The sequence below is a fragment of the Miscanthus floridulus genome, chromosome 11 (genome assembly GCF_019320115.1).
Source record: "Miscanthus floridulus cultivar M001 chromosome 11, ASM1932011v1, whole genome shotgun sequence".
NCBI classification, from domain to species: domain Eukaryota; kingdom Viridiplantae; phylum Streptophyta; class Magnoliopsida; order Poales; family Poaceae; genus Miscanthus; species Miscanthus floridulus.
In genome coordinates, this window is record NC_089590.1 from 86,166,186 (window position 1) to 86,182,604 (window position 16,419).

General features: G+C 45.6%; 2 protein-coding genes, 1 non-coding gene and 1 pseudogene across 4 annotated transcripts; 1 reads left to right on the forward strand and 3 right to left on the reverse strand.

Moving 5' to 3' along the window:
* The first annotated feature begins 385 nt into the window (after positions 1-385).
* On the forward strand, positions 386-503 carry LOC136494998 (U5 spliceosomal RNA). Its single transcript, XR_010768790.1, has one exon. It is a non-coding gene; the product is annotated as a U5 spliceosomal RNA (small nuclear RNA).
* Positions 504-1,916: 1,413 nt separating this feature from the next.
* On the reverse strand, positions 1,917-2,828 carry LOC136492346 (uncharacterized; annotated as a pseudogene).
* Positions 2,829-5,183: 2,355 nt separating this feature from the next.
* Positions 5,184-7,387, reverse strand: LOC136493724 (uncharacterized). Its single transcript, XM_066489857.1, has 3 exons — positions 7,029-7,387; positions 5,869-6,057; positions 5,184-5,742 (listed from the first exon to the last, which is right to left on the reverse strand). The coding sequence occupies exons 1-3, from the start codon at positions 7,212-7,214 to the stop codon at positions 5,347-5,349; spliced, it is 771 nt and encodes a 256-aa protein (XP_066345954.1). The 5' UTR covers positions 7,215-7,387; the 3' UTR covers positions 5,184-5,346.
* A 2,014-nt stretch (positions 7,388-9,401) lies between these two features.
* On the reverse strand, positions 9,402-14,641 carry LOC136491462 (probable LRR receptor-like serine/threonine-protein kinase At1g56140). Of its 2 annotated transcripts, none has more exons than XM_066487770.1 (16): positions 14,598-14,641; positions 14,094-14,165; positions 13,944-14,018; positions 13,754-13,825; positions 13,584-13,649; positions 13,430-13,495; positions 13,262-13,306; positions 13,103-13,167; positions 12,616-13,007; positions 12,318-12,516; positions 11,705-11,866; positions 11,508-11,626; positions 11,088-11,298; positions 10,776-11,007; positions 10,508-10,658; positions 9,402-10,362 (listed from the first exon to the last, which is right to left on the reverse strand). In XM_066487770.1, exons 2-16 carry the CDS (start codon positions 14,111-14,113, stop codon positions 9,988-9,990), a joined length of 2,250 nt encoding a protein of 749 aa, XP_066343867.1. In that variant the 5' UTR covers positions 14,114-14,165; positions 14,598-14,641; the 3' UTR covers positions 9,402-9,987. The 2 variants fall into 2 exon arrangements, with proteins under 2 accessions (XP_066343867.1, XP_066343869.1); XM_066487772.1 differs by lacking the exon at positions 14,598-14,641 and adding an exon at positions 14,251-14,377.
* Positions 14,642-16,419: the final 1,778 nt, after the last annotated feature.

Consider the following 16,419-nt stretch of genomic DNA (forward strand, 5'->3'; position numbering starts at 1 on the left):
TTGATGTGAATATGTGATGCGCTTTGGTGACTAAGTAGTTTCGTATAACCTCGTATTTAGCATTTTCTTCAACCTCCAAATGTCTATAGAAAGGGGGAAAAAAAGACGTGGAAAGTTAGAGAAAGAGCAAGAATTGGCACTCCCATGGAGTGACGGCCCATCTTCTGCTGGGCCAGCCTAGCATCAATCGCTGTGAGGAGTGAATGGCACTCTCAAGGCGGGCCAGGCCCAATTCGCGTCGCGCAGCCGCGGCCGCACAGCAGAGTGCGCAGTGAGACAGTCGAGTTCGGAGGCTAGCAGTTTTAGCACCACCTCGCTGCTCTAGCTCAGTTTCAGTCTAGGGAGAAGCATAAAAGGAGGGCCAGGGCAGTTTCGAGAAGCAAGCAGCTGCGCGTTGACACAGAGCGAACTATTCTTCGCCTTTTACTAAGAATACGTATGTGTGCGCCGCAAATAGCAGCATACGCCAATTTTTGGAGGGGATTTCTCCTTTTTTGGAGGGCTCCCGCAATTCAAATAAAATTTGTTTTCTAAGTATAAAAATAAAAGTTGTTAAATGAAATGTGTATTTTCAGAAGTTAAAATGTTAAAAATTAAATATAAAAAGGTTAAAAATTAAATATGAATAAAGTAAAATGTAAAAATGTTTAATAGTAGTTAAAATGTTAAAAATTAAATATAAAAAGGTTAAAAATTAAATATGAATAAAGTAAAATTTAAAAATGTTTAATAGTTGTCTTTTTTTAAATAAATAATAAAATAAAATATAAGTTCTCTGCAGTAAGAATGTTTTGGAAAGATCTTTAATGGTACGAGTGTCAAAAGTTAACGTATGCTAATCCTGCAGGCTATGTTCGGTGAAGTTTGCAGTTCAAAACTGTACAGGTCCAGAGTTTTTGGAGTTCAATTGCTTTCCTTAAGCTATTATATAATATCCGTAAATAATATTTGTAGTGGTGCAATCTAGAGTTTTCTCTCTGCCCAATTTATTCAACGAGGCAAAAATTATAGTCAATAAAAGTCACTAATATTTACTAAGTTCAATTATCACTTTATTCACCTTGACCTCTTGTAATATGACCACTAACCTTTTGTATAATAATACAGTTGTCGGAGAGATTATCACCCTGTTTGTTTTGTGCTTGTTTGGCTTATATAGCCGTACTTTTTCAGCCAACAAACAGTATTTTCTCTCACACTAAATCAGCCAACGGTATTTTTAACTATGGCTTATCATAAAAAAAAAACGAACAGTACTTGAACTCTGGACTACTTTATGGTTGGTTCTTGCATCAGGAATAACTATACTGTGTGCTTGAGTGGCACAAACAGGACACAAAGAGCATACTCCATGTAAGTTGCTGTAAGCAGCTGTATTTAAAATGACGTTTACACATATGCAGGCAGGACATTGTTTTGATGTTCCTCATCACAAGTTATTCTGAAAAGTACTCTAGAAGATATGGGTATGATCGAAGATTGCAGGGAATTAATAAAGCCTTTTGCTGGATGGTATATAACTGCTAAATTATATAGATTATCGCTGCGCAAGCATCTCAACTGATGGTATGGAGCCGTGTCTATTCAGCTGGTGCATCTCTTCGTGGTCAAATTTGAGCATTCCATTTGGATCAAAATATCCCATTAGATTTAGTGCCATATCAGTAGCTTAGATCTCTTCATAGGATTGTGCTGGTGTAACACTTGGTCCAATCCAGTGCGCCGCGCTCCTGTTTCCTAGTTGACAGGTAGAAACCTTTGTACATGCATCTCCAATGTTCCGAACGAAACACTCAAACAGGCCATTTGATTTCATTCACAACTGACGATTTACGCTGGGGGGGGGGGGGGGGGGGGGGGGGGGTGTGGGGGGGACAAGCAAAAGGGAACCCAATGACACAAAACCAGAGGTGGTCTCAGTTTGTTGTTTTGCCGTCTCTATTATCCCCTCCGGTTACCTCATATTCCTCATCACTAACAGGCTTCTGCTCCAAATCCGCCTGCAATGTGATGCTGTCGAGATAGAACCCTGAAACAAAATGAAGCAATCAGAAGTCAAGGCATTTCAGCGACAAATGAAGCAGTCCATTTTCTCAAAAGACAGAAGAACCCACGGAGATTTCCCGGCTAGTGTTGACATGGCCAAGTATCTGTGTCTTATATAAACAAAATAAATATAAATGGGGTTCAAGAAGATGAAGATTACCGTCGAACCGGAATGAGCAATAATGGCCCCCCTTCGCTTCCTCTCTTCCTTGGATCTCAGTGATTCCACCGGTGTGTACACCTGCAAGCCACCATGTCGTCGTCTAGTAAATTACCAAAATCGATAGCAAAATCAGCAGTCCGTCGCAGACACAGAACGCCACGGCGGGCAGACTTACCTCAGGCATCCGATGAGGCGCAATGAGCTCCGAGACGAGCCTTCGCTGATCCTCCGCGCGGCGCTCCCACTCCGCCGCCGCTCGCTCCATCGTCCTCGTCGCGGCTCTCCATCTCCCGTTCCGTTCCCGCTCCCGCCGCCGCGCGGAGCCGCCGCACGCCGCTTCCCGAGCCTTCTTCGAGCTCCTCCGCCAGCGACCCTCTGCCACCCCCCGCCGCAACAGACACGCCGCACTGGGCCTCACCGGCACCGGACAGCGGTGAAGGCAAAGCCGCCGGCCTCGTCCCCGCCCCTTTGGATGAGCTTTGGGCTTTGGCGCAGCAGCAGCAGACCTTCCTGACCAACCCCTGGACGCCGCCACGCTTGGTGTCCCGCTGTTGTAGCGGCCGCCGACCGCGGCGCCGGCAGCTACGGCCAGGCCACCGCATTTCGCCTCCATCCCCATCAGCCTTAGGCTTCGAATGAATCTCAATTGGAATGATTTGATTGATTGGTAAGGAAGGAAGGAGGCGTCGTTGATGACGATTTTATTTGTTGGGATTGGAATCTAGTGGGTTGCGGGATTCGAATTTGAACTAGCAAGGCAGGAGAGCGAGCGATGGGGGTGAAATAAACTGTCTAACGGCTAGTAACTTTGTCAGCGGAGTGTGGGGTGTGTGTGTGTGTGTGGGTGTGGGGGGGGGGGGGGGGGGGGGATGGACGGTTAGGCCCTCCACAATGTGCGCTTGAGTGATGTCAAAAAGAAGAGAGAGAAGATTCTAAAGTCTCCATTGCAGCGAGTGGATCCAACTCCGAGCAATGCCAAAAAAATTAGAGAGCGGCGCAACTAGTTACACCGGTGCCGATTTGTGCTGTGGAGAGAGAGAGCGCAGCGATAGGGAGAGGAGCGTGCAGCAGCTTTTAGCTGTAAAGTAGCATGCAACAGTCTTTTTAGGCACCACTAGCGATACCACCACACTGCAACTAGAAATTGGATCAGACATCACAGCAACGTGGCTAGCTTCTACAGTTTCAAGCTCCACTCACACTGTGGAAGACCTTATTATGCGCCTTCGAACATGGTTTAGGCCCTCCACAGTGTGTTGCTAAAGTGCTGTCAGGAAAGGAGAGAGAAAAAGTAAGCATCGCTCCTACCACTGTGGGGGTGCTGCCAACTCTTGAATGACGCCAGGAAAAACTAGAGTGGTGAAAGTACTTATGCCGGTTCCAACTTCTTTAAATATTATAAAATTACTGTATAAGTAGTTGGCAGTTGAGCCTTCAAGAGGGCAACGGTCACATGACGATGAATATTTTATTAAAGTTGTAGGTTCCATGTACGAAGTGGCACCGGTTCTATCTTTTTGACACACTATAGCTCTCCTTGCCTGATGCTTAATTTGCTGTAGCTGGACCCACATTTTTCCTGGCCTCGCTACCACATCGTGGACGGCCTTACGGGATAGGCGGGTCTCGCAGTCAAGCAGTGCGGGTGCGTTGCTGCAGTGCCGGTGTTGGTGATGAGCTGACGACCAACTTTCGCTTGGATTTGGGGGCTTTTGACGATGTGCTCCGGCAACTGGTGTGTCAACTGGCGGGTTGGGCCGCTTTCGGGTTCGAATTGAATTTGTTCCCAAAGGTAAAAAAAGAAAAGAAAAAGGAAAGAAAAGAGTAGAGGAGCTCGTTTGATTTGGGGATCAAGTAGAACTGGAGTATACAGGACGGCGTGTTTTTAGTTTTTTAAACATGAAATGATTTCATGTCTTTGTTTAGTAGTGTCGGATGTATAAACTTTGACAATATAGATTTGCGTATTGTGCACAAGGAATCAGGAGGGTATGTTCAGTGGAGTTTGCAATTCAAAACTTTATACTGATCGAGACTATGGTGTAAAATTTGCCGTACGCCTGTTGGCTGGCTTTTGGTCACCGCATATGTACACAAATTGGTATTCTGCCGCAGTGCAACAGTTGCGCTGACAAATGTGACGGAATACATGATTTGAAACTGATGAAAGTATTTTGCATAAAAACCACATGGCTTGTATAAAAAAAAATAGGTTCATGTAACCGATTACATGAATGTGCAGGCTAGGACGTTTGGTACACAGGTTCGACCTTTCGACGTGATCATGAGACTGATCCTAAATTGCACTAGACTACTAGAGTGCTAGCTTTGGATCTTTGTACACTGTTGACTTTGCCATCATATCCATCCCCGTTGCTTCAAAAAAACATACAATTGCTCTCCTTGAACTTGAGAGCCATTGTGAGACAGCTTTGGACAAATCATCGCTAAACTAGACGTATCTGGGAGGGCATTGCAATTTGGTTAAGCAAGCTGCAGCTGCGACCTTCCGCCTGGGTGCCAGGAGACTCAGTATACACTTGGTGGGACAACATGGATCGTACACCTTCGACGGTGAGACAAGGTCTTCGCTCAATCATCATTCTCGTTTGTTGAGAGGTGTGGAAGGAAAGAAATGCAATAATCTTGGAGCACAAGAAATCCGCGACAGCGCGGCTTCTCCAAAAAAATCAAGGATGAGGCGAGTCTATGGGCAATGGCAAGAGCAAAACATGTTTCTAACTTATTTTTGCACGCTTGATGTAAGCTGCTTCTGAGATGAGGGCTTTGGAGTTGTGGTTTCGTTTTGTACATTTCTATATATGGTTGTACAATGCCTTTCTTGGCTCCCTCTTTTTAATATAATAGGCAGCTCTCCTGCCGGTTCCGTTTCAAAAAAAAAAAAACGAAACCTGCACCACAAAACAGAGTAAATATATGTACTGTGACTTAAATTTGTATGACTGAGAACTCAAATGGGAACTATCTGAGCTTATTTCTGATTCAAGCAAATATCAACCAATATATAGCTGTTCATTCCAGATAACTCAACTAAAGATGAACAAGTGACACCCTGGTCAGTGGGGATCCTGTTAGACTATACACAGACCACGCTCTGAATCTATTGCCAACCCTGTTCACTTTACAGACCGCACACCAACAGTTCTGACTTTAAACTTGTACTGTGGCAGCTCATCTTCTTCTTCATCGTCGTCATCTTCGCTTGAATCGTCTTCAACTTTGTCCCATTTTGAGTAATCAAGGCCTGAGTGGCCCTTTGGTTTTGGGATGGCCTCCCATCCCTGGGGTTTTGAAGGCAGAGCGGATGGAACCTCAGCCTTTTGAGATTCAGTTGTAGGTTTTCTATCGAGAATCGGTCCAGTTGAAGGTTTGTTCTTGACAGCCAGTTCAGTTGCAGGTTCATCAGGCTTAGCGATAGAAGTCTGAGTCTTCTGACCTTTTGGAGGAAGTTCTTCCTTTTCTTCTTCAAGACAAAGAGACTCCTCTTCACACTCAGGAATTGGGGCTAGTGACTTCAAAACAGTACAACAGATGGGCAATAAAATAGGTCAGTTAAGTACACAAGGCACAATTAGGTGAGGATGTCAGGGAGGTGAACCAAAGTGAATTAACGAAGGGAGCGAAAACTAAAATCATACTAGCTGTGTCTTCAATCGTGCCTGCAGGTTCTGGTATACTTCATACGACGGATTTATCTCGATGAGCCTGTTGACATCAAATAGAGCTGACTGATAATCTTTCAGAGTAACGAGAGTCTGTGCACGTAACATCAGAGCTCCGGCATGCTCCGTATCCAACTCAAGGACAGATGTACACTCTTGTGCTGCCTGTACCAGATATCACAAATGGAGAATTTAGTGTTAGAAGCAAAAATGATAATATAGAAAAGGGAACAATAAGTGATGCCATGATGCCTGCAGTACCAGATGATTCCAGAGGAATGCAGACTGCTATTTTCAGGGTCAATATAAATAATAACTATGGCCCCTTACTAGCTTTCATAGTCGATCATCCATTAATCATTTGGCCGTCCCTCAAATTTCAGGTGCCCAAATCAAGGGAATCATTTGAGTAGGGCCATTCATAAATTTTAGGTGCCCAAATCAAGGGAATCATTTGAGTAGGGCCATTCATAAATTTCAGGTATCCAAGTCTCTCTCTTTTTTTTTTCCTCCAGATATCGTGCCTAGCATGTTTTCTAGTACTTTTGCTATTTTTGGTAAGGCAACAGCAAACAAAACATAAGCGCTGCATCCTCTCAAGTCGATTCCAATCAATCTAATGGACTCAGTTGCGTCTTAGAACACAAATTTTACCAGCAACTGAGATAAATGCGGAGAGATCACCATAATAAGCAAAAGCTAGACTGAACATTAGAGGAGCTTGGACATAACAAATTAACAGTATCACTACCTGCACACAAATGCCTAGTGTCACAAGTCCCCCTTAAAGAATGGAACCCATCCACAATCCAAATTGAGCATTCATATTGTTCCTTAAAGAATGGAATCCATCCACAGTCCAAATTGAGCATTCCAATTGTTGTACGACGACCAGAAAACACAATCTATCTATGAGACCAAAATCGCAGGAGCCCTGAACCCAGCAGCAAACAGGACATGGACACCTGTATGGCTGAAAAAAATCGATCCTTTGTACCAAAACTGACACTTGGGAAGCACCAAAGGGACGCCCGTCCCCCGCAGCCACCACCGAGGCGAAGTCAAATCGAAAGCAATAACGCAATCCGCCAAGGAAAGCAACCCAAACCCAGAGCAGAGGGAGCCAGGAGCGGGACCTTGTGGAAGTCGTGGAGCTTGAGGTAGCAGGCGGCGCGGTTGCTGTGGAGCGCGATGCGCTGCGCGGGGCCCCGCGCCGCCGCCAGCGCGGCGGAGTAGAGCTCCAGCGCCTCCCGGTGGCGGCCGCCCCGGTAGAGCCCGTGCGCCCTCTCCACCGCCTCCGCGCCCGCGGCAGCCCCCGCCATCGCCCGCGCGAAGAATCCGGGGACGAATGAATCGGAGATGGGATTTGGAATCCGGGGGGATAATCACGAGGGGAGGAGTGAGATGAGACGACGACGGAGCGGAGGGCCGGAGGGGAGATTTTGAATGGGGGTGGTCGGGTGGATGCCTCTGGACAGTTGCGGGTTGTTGGGTTTTGCTGCCCGCGACCGCGCGAGGAACACGACTCCAAGCTCACCGGGGCCTGGGGGTTACCTTACCTGTACCAATTGACGGATTTGCCCCCTTCTTTTCGTTAAACCTTGAACCTTCCGAGCTTCCTGGATGCCTTCCCATGCACAGGAGAAATGTGTGTACAGATGTTTTGCATGTTTACTCTTACCTAGTATTTAGCGCGTGTTTAGTTGGAGTTCAAAATTCCAAAAGGTGCTACAGTACCTATCACATCAAATGTTTATGGCCCGTGCATGGAGTATTAAATGTAGACGGAAAAAAAACTAATTGCACAGTTTGGTGGGAAATTACGAGACGAACGTTTTAAGCCTAATTAGTCCATGTTTGAACACTAATTGCCAAATAAAAACGAAAGTGCTACAGTAGCCCCAAATTCCAACTTCCTGGAACTAAACACAGCCTTATTTTCACCGACAAGAAAAGTAACTTTGATTCACAAAAGGTGGTTTTTATATAATTAAGGAGTGTGCACAGTGCACTATTTAAATCATGCGCCTATTTTCTAGTGGTATGAACATATCTACTCAGGTTTGAGTCTTACATCTGACATGGATACGATCGTGTGCTTCTAAATTTATTGTATGAAGTAGTGTTATCTATCTATAGATGACGTGGTCGTTGATAATAGAGAAAACCCCCTATTTAGCATCGGAAGATGACATAGTCTTTTATTTAACATCCAAAGATAAACCTTTTCCAATATTACATCAATAGCATCACCGTTATATTTGGCATCTAACACCGTCAACTGCGAGCGGAAAAAGCCATTTTAGCCTTGTTTCATGTGTAGCCACATTAGGCCTTGTTTGGATGCATGCGTATCCACCGCAATCCATGTGTTGGAGTTGAATGGAATGGAATTTAGTTTAATTACACCACAATCCACTTCAACACAAGTGAATTGAGATGAATACATGCGCATCCAAACAATGTCTTAATATGTTATAATATATTTTATTGCACCAATTTTTTTATACAGTCCTATTTTTTCAGATTAAACATTTTTTTTACCAATATGATTTTTTTGGCCCATGAATATTTTTTTAACATTAGCAATTTTTTGCATAGATTATTTATGGCGGTGCAATTTTATGCAGCTTGATGTATGTTTGGTACTTTGAAACAAATGATCATTGTCCATATAATTGTACTGCCATAAATAATTTGCGCAAAACAAAGTTGTACTGCCAAAAAAATATTCATGGTCTAAAAAAAATTACTGTAAAAAATGTTCAATGTAAGAAAAGAGAAAGTCTATCTTTTGACTCTAAATAATTAGCCATACTATATTCCGATACTAAACAAGGAATTTTCTCTCGATAATAAGACATTATGGGTTATTTCATTGGTGTTAAGATCCGATGATTTAATCTCAATGTTTTTCATCATAAAAATAGAGTATAAGCACGTGTATTTACAGGTGTGAAGTGAACGTACCTAAACGTTACTGTGTTAACTAACTTCTGTTTTGAGATAGAAGAGTGCATATTGTGGGTCTGTTGAGCTGCCATTGCTGCACCTGCTGCTGCAAGCTGTGGCTGCAATTTGATCTCTGATGTTATTGTAGCAGCAAGCTGCAGCGAACACCCCCCTGGTCCCGTAGTCTGTCGGTTGTCACGGATGGACGGAAATGCTAGCTGTCGTTGAGCGCGGTTGATCCTACCGTTTGTTGTTAGCTAACGGTCCTCAGCATGCTTAGCTGCTAACACTGATCGTGGTCTCCCCGTCACGAACCACCTGATCGATTAGCCCATGTGACTTTATTATTTTTTTAAAAAAAGAAGAAGTAAAAATCAATGACCTTAACAATCAAAAGGGGTGGGAATGCATGCACCACGTTGCACAGCTAATCAACCTGTTCGTTTCAGCCGGGGCTTATCAGCCATGGTACAATGTTTTTTTTTCACAACAAACCAGCACCGGTCGAGCTTATCAGCCCAGAAATCAACCAGGGAATAGGCTAAATATATATACCGTCATGGCGTGATTCACACACTTGAATATATCTCTCTGATATCAGAGGAGGGGGCGAGACATGCGGTGAGGAAGAGGAACAAAACAGAAAGAGAAAGGCGTACGTGTGATGGAGCCGTGTGCCGGAACCGGAAAGGTCAGCCGGACACGGTACGCCCATTCTCAGCAGGGAATACGACGATGACATACATACTAAGCACCTGCACCAGCCACGTGATGCATGCCGAATTCAACAGGTACATTACGTATCCCTTGGAACCTTAGTCGGGGGCCTACACTCTCCATTGCTGGTAGACGTGTCACGCGGCTACCAGCAAGCAAGGCGAGGCAGGCCTGGCGCCGGCCCCATTCTTGACGGGGGCGAGGACGAACCACCGCCACTGAAAGGAACGCTTGCCATCCATCGTACGCGACGCGACGTCCTAAAACCTCCTGCCATTTCAGAGTGCGTGTGCCTTCCAAAACAAATCTGCTGCCTCCACAAAAGCAAATTTCTCCGAAGATCATCCATGCATGTACATAGCTGTAACTGTATGCCACATGCATGCTCCGCCAGGGGCCAGGCCTTCACGTTTTTGCGGCTAGCTGTCACCTGCCCTCATCGATGATGGAGGTGAAGAGCGGCGACGGGACCACGGGCGTCAGGTCCCCGGGCTCCGGGCTCGCCTGGACGCCGCCGCCGGACGACGACGACCCCACCTGGCTGCTCGTGAAGCTGCCGCTGACGTCGGCCACCTTCACCTGCCACTCCGTGATGTAGCTCGGCTTCGCCACGTCCTCGGTCGTGTCGGCGTCCCCGGTGAGCATGGCCACCACCCTCGACATGGACGGCCGCTTGTGGGGCGAGCCCTGCGTGCAGTGGAGCGCCACGCGGATCACCCGCAGCACCTCGTACCCGTCGTACTCCGTCAGCTTCGGGTCCACGAACTCCAGCGGCCGCCCGTTCTCGTACAGTTCCCACACCTGAAACGTAGTACGATTTAACGATTTATTTAGGACGATGCTGCGTTGCAGTACAGTCTCTCCACATTCTCTGATATCAAGAATTTCTAGTGACAAACGGGAGTTCAGCTTATGGTATAATCAAATTTCACTCTGATGATCTTACCCTTTCAAATATATAGGTCCTGTCTTCCTCCATCGTATTCTGATAGTTTGATTCACCAGCAACAATCTCCAACGCGACCACGCCAAACGCAAACACGTCAACCTTCTCGGTCATATGCCCTCTCATGGCGTACTCAGGTGCGAGATAACCACTAGATGATACAGCCAAAGACAACCAAGAATTAACCAACTGCCATTAGCTCCATCACATTTGCTAATAATAATACACCATGCATTATACCCAAAGGCGAGATGAAAAATATACTTACAACGTGCCGGCAACTTTTGTGCTGACGTGAGTCTTTTTGTCATCGTAGAGCTTGGCAAGGCCAAAATCAGAGATCTTAGGGTTAAGATCGGCATCGATCAACACATTACTGGCCTTTATGTCCCTGTGCACAATGCGGACGGTCGACTCCTCGTGGAGATAAGCTATACCTCTTGCTATGCCCAAACATATCTCAAATCGTGTTGGCCAGTCTAGATTCAAGCTTCCCTTTCCTGAATATGAAAGTTTAAACATATTGAATTTCTGCATTAGAGATGCACTCTTTGTCATACGAGAATGGGTGAAGTCATACCAAACAACGCATGATCGAGGCTTCCGTTCTCCAGGTACTCATAGACCAACAGTGGTGTCTTGCTCTCAAGGCAGCAGCCATACAACCTCACGAGGTTACGGTGCTGCACTCGAGAGATGGTTTCTATTTCTGCAGCAAACTGCATCTTTCCCTGATTAGAGGATTGGGAGAGCTGCTTCACTGCCACCACTCTTCCATCACTCAACTTACCCTGCAAGAAAGTTGCACTTATATGCAAGGTATTCCATAACTCAGTGCAAGGTTTTGCTTCACTTGAAAAGCATCAGTGTATGGTAAATGTCATAGCATGACTTTTCTGTCTCTATCCAGATCATCAGGAAGCAACATTTAAGCCTTCATAAGTTCACACATTGAACACAAATCCAGTTCTATATATACTAGATAACTAGAAAGACAAACCTTGTAAACTGATCCATATCCTCCTTCACCAAGTAGATTACTAGAAGAAAAGTTTTCTGTAGCTGACCTGAGCTCACTGTAACTGAAGACATTTGGCCTTCCAACTATTGTATACAATTCTGCAAGGTTCGAAATAGCTTGTTAGCTACTTTCTGTTTGCAGACAATCACACACTGTGATATTAGTATATCAAGTACCTTCTAGCTCTAACAATAGCTTTCTCCTTTTCTGACACCATAAGAAGATTCCGGCCAGTGCGATCAATGCAAAAACTGAAACACCAACTACAACTCCAACAATCACACCAGTTTTACGGCTGCTCTTGCTGTCTGCAGAACTACGCACTGTAGGGATGAAATCTGAAGAAGAGTTCAGTTAGTTGAGCATTGAAAACCTTATATAAAACAAAATTGAGAAGTAATACACAATATTTACAATAGTTACAATTCCACCAAGTAATAAAGAGGATAATGTGCAATTTCAGCTCTTATCATGGGTGTTCTATGTTCTGCTTTTGGTTTGAAATGGCATAAATTCAACTCAATCTAGGCCCTCAACCGCCAACTTATAGTTATATATGCAGGTACAGCTGTACAACATCATAAACATACCGTGCCGAAAAATTTCCATGTTCTAATTCTTCTATTAAAGATAACAGTTTTTTCATCCAAATTTAAAATTTCACATCATGTATACCACACTGACGAGTCTATTTTTTGTGACTACACTAGTATGCATTGATTGATACTTCAAAATGTCATTTGGGCAGTATAACTGCAATTTAGAATGAGTTTAAGTTCAGGTGAGTACTTGGAGTTGCACTCAGGGCTGATATTGCAGGACCATAGTATCCCTTATAAGGAATGCAACAAGTGCCCTTGCCAGCCCAGAAGAGATGAATCTCAAGGAAGTTTTTGGTTACTGGAACAACATACTGCTTCTTAACAGCAGTAAAAGATTTCCCTCCTGCTGCCTTTCTAATGTCAAAGTTCTGCTCCTTGCGCTCTCCCTAAACAAGCATGCAGTATCAAGCACAAAAGTCTATATCTAGAACAAATCATATGATTCAAAAGCATCAGATGCCAGCCAGATACAAGTTTGTAGCTACCTGGACATAGATATCGAAAACCCTCCTCCCTCTGCTTCTCCAAGACTGCATGTCTGGAAAGTCAACCTCTGCATCTGCAAATTGAAGTGTGACTGTGTAATTTCCATTCTCAAGTCCAATGCCATAGTATCTCAGAGATGATGGTGACATCCTTGCTGTTTGGAAGAGTGCAGAGTCTAGGGTGTTCTCGAACTGGCGTGAACAGTAGATGATGTAACTTCCATTGGGTGCATCTGCATCCAAGAATAGTCCCACGCTGCTAACACCCCATGTAGGTGCACCCGCAACGTAGTATGATGCGGCTCTAAGGTTGGCATTGTCAGCCTGATAGATGGAATTATCTGAACCTGATATTGCTCTACTACCACCAGAGTCCGCCGCAAGGGAGGCAGCTGCATCCAATTTATCAGAATAGTGTTTATGCAATTGCAGATCCAATATTACAAAATAGATACATGCTCGAAATTCCAAAGGGTTGAAGCATTACACTTTGGAGAACCGAGGAAACAGGGAGTGCTACGCTGAAGACAGTCCAATCCCCATGGCAAAACACTGCAGATGAAATGTTTTACTATTTTAAGTTCTGATTACAAGCTAAGGCGGGAACTTATTTTTATGCTAGCCTTGAGGACGAACTGGTGCTCACCTGTTATTGGAGCTATCCATCACAAAGTCGTTTGCCACCAAATTCCTTAGTACACAGTAGAACATACAGGGATAATTAGCTATTACTGTTGTATTCAATCAGGCAGGCTTTGTGTGCAATAACTAAGGAGTATATTTTCATGAGAGAAGTTTCAGAACACAAACATACAATTGCAAATTTTTCTCAGTAGCCCAAGAAGGAAAGTTTCCTGAGATATGGTTGTATGAAAAATCTCTGTGAAAAGGCGGAGAAAAAGGTAACTATTAGATCAATAACATATTTCATTGAGCACAATGCCAAAACAAAGAGCATGTGAACATACAGATTGGTCAGTAAGGGACTTTTTGTGGCAGGCAGACTTCCTGAAAGGCTATTATTCCCTAGAAATCTGATTCAAGTAGAATATTTGCACATATCAGCAGAAGGTTAACAAGAAAGAAAAAAATATGTCCATTCAAACAAATTATGAAAACTGCAGCAAGTAAAACTTACAAATAACTAAGAGACAGAAGATTCAAAATTGATTGAGGAATTTGTCCTGTGATATTGTTGAAACTCAGGTCCCTGTGAGAAATAAGAAAAATAGCATTAGACAACAAAAGGAAAAACATCATCTCAAAGTTGAGCTATAACATAGATTTGTCACTTGATTGTGACTTTCTGACAAGGGAACCATGCTTACAATAAGTATAAATTTACAAATTTGGAGAAGTCTACTGATGCTAGTGTATCAGATATCTTCGTATTCCTCAGCACTCTGCAAGATGGAACCTTGAATAATTAAATGTTTAAGCTATTAAACTGAAAAAAATACGGAGGTCACATGTCGTACAGTTCACCCAAAGATGTCATGTTGCCAATGAATGCCAGTGGAGAGCTTCCATTCACTATATCGCCTATTCTTCTGTTACATTGAAACGATCAATGCCATGGTTATTACCTTTGCAACGATAATAATCCTACAATCACAGAAACTACTAGGGACTCACAATTTTTTTAAGTTGACAAGATTAGAAAGACTTGAGGTGTTAGCGCTTCGGCTCCTGAGATTGTACTGGTGGTGGACTGGAGGTCGTGGCTTGAAGAGACGCCGGCGAACTGGAGGTGCCGTGGCCGGCGTCGAGCTCTCGCGAGTAGATGGAAAGGAGAATACGTGCAGGAGAATAGGCTGGGGGCCCAAGGGAGACGTGAGTCTCAATCCCAGGCTTGCCTTTCATTAAGCACTAGAGTTTGGTACTTATACAATTGATCCTATCAACTTGAATCTAATCCTGACTCAAATAACAAACTAACTGAATAACAAATTCCTGAAATCTAGGACTCTTGATAACTAAACCTCACGTGACTAGGCAGCTCAGCCACGGTTCCTTCGGTGATATACTTTCCCAGTCATAACATCTCTCCCCCCCCTCGACGAACAGCTCGTCCTCGAGCTGAAACGCCGGAAAGAGGGCGCGAAACTCCTCAACGGGCTCCCACGTAGCTTCAGTATCTGGAAGACCGTCCCATTGAATCAAGACGTGCCAAACACCGCGACGAAGCTGACCCCGGACGGCACGGGCAGGGCGATGAAGAACCCGGCCGTTCCGAAGTGGAGGAAGCGGCGGTGTCGACTCTGGCGGTGTGCCATGGAAGGGCTTGAGCACACCCACATGGAACACATCATGGATGCGCGCGTGCTCCGGAAGACGAAGACGATAGGTCACCTGTCCAACACGTTCTGTGATCTGGTATGGACCAGCGAAGCGGGGGGCGAGCTTGCCCCGAAACCCCGGCGCCAAAGACTGGGCTGGACGATGAAGGATCCGCAAGAGGACCCAGTCGCCCACAGCAAGCTCCAGGGGCCGATGGCGAGCGTCATAGGACTCCTTAGCATATGCCTGAGCCTGCAACAAACGATCCCGTACCTCTGCAAGGAAGTCGTCACGGTCACGAAGTAAGCCGTCCACAGCCTCAGTCCGTGCAGTACCGGCCGTGTAGGGCAGAAGGGCTGGCGGAGGCCGGCCGTACACCACCTCAAATGGTGTCGTCCGGAGCGAGGAGTGATAAGATGTGTTGTAACAATATTCGGCCCACGGTAACCAATCCATCCAGGAACGAGGCCGATCTCCAGTAATGCACCGCAAATACATGGCAATAGTACGATTGACGACTTCGGACTGACCATCCGTCTGGGGGTGAAATGCAGTGCTCATCCGAAGTTTGACGCCAGCAAGCTTGAACAGATCTCTCCACACATTCCCAGTGAACACGGGATCCCGATCCGAGACAATGGAGGCTGGAAACCCATGGAGGCGAACAATGCCCTTGAAGAAGCTTTTAGCGACACTTGCAGCAGTGTAGGGGTGACTCAATGCAATGAAATGAGCATGTTTTGAGAAACGATCAACCACCGTGAGTATGACGCTCTTCCCACCGACCCGAGGAAGGCCCTCGATGAAGTCCAGCGCGATATCAGACCAAACCTGCGTTGGGACCTGCAATGGCTGCAAGAGGCCTGCTGGATGAAGGTGATAAGTTTTATTCTTCTGGCAGACCGGGCAGGAACGGATTAACTCGCTAACCAACCGGCGATCATGATCAACCACAAAATCCTGGCGCAAGCGCTGGAGTGTCTTCTGAGTTCCTTCGTGACCCACTTCATGGGCAAGTTGGAGCACCACTGGTAGCGCCGCTGAAGCTGCCGGCACATAAACTCGTGAGCCCCGGAGGATGAGGCCATGCTCCACACGCCAGGGAGCCCCGCGCTCAGCTACCACCGAATCACGGAGCGCGCGGAGGGCTGCATCGTGCTCCAGTTCGTGACGGAGGTCATCATAGAGTTGGAATGAAGGTCCTGACAGAGCCAGCACATGTGCAGCTTCATCCTCCCGTCTGGACAAGGCATCGGCGACGGTATTCAAGTGGCCCGGTCTATACTCCACCACAAAATCATAGCCAAAAAGCTTACTCACCCAATGATGCTGCGGCACCGTAGAAAGACGTTGGTCGAGCAAAAATTTCAAGGCATAATGGTCTGTCCGTACTGTGAACGAACGCCCCCAAAGGTATGGCCTCCAGTGTCGAACCGCCTGGACCAGGCCTATCAACTCGCGCTCATATGCAGCCAGCTTCAAATGACGGGCGGCAAAAGGTCGGCTGAAGTAGGCCAGGGCGCC

Bases quoted from the DNA above. Each gene is read 5' to 3' on its own strand.
- LOC136491462 (XM_066487770.1), bottom strand. From the start codon at position 14,113: ATGACATCTTTGGGTGAACT. The intron at 13,826-13,943 runs GTAAGCATGGTT...TATTTCTCACAG, and splicing joins TTTGTAAATTTATACTTATT to GGACCTGAGTTTCAACAATA. The intron at 13,496-13,583 runs GTATGTTCACAT...GCCTTTTCACAG, and splicing joins AGTCCCTTACTGACCAATCT to AGATTTTTCATACAACCATA.
- LOC136493724 (XM_066489857.1), bottom strand. From the start codon at position 7,214: ATGGCGGGGGCTGCCGCGGGCGCGGAGGCGGTGGAGAGGGCGCACGGG. The intron at 6,058-7,028 runs GTCCCGCTCCTG...TATCTGGTACAG, and splicing joins AGCTCCACGACTTCCACAAG to GCAGCACAAGAGTGTACATC. The intron at 5,743-5,868 runs GTATGATTTTAG...ACTGTTTTGAAG, and splicing joins CACGATTGAAGACACAGCTA to TCACTAGCCCCAATTCCTGA.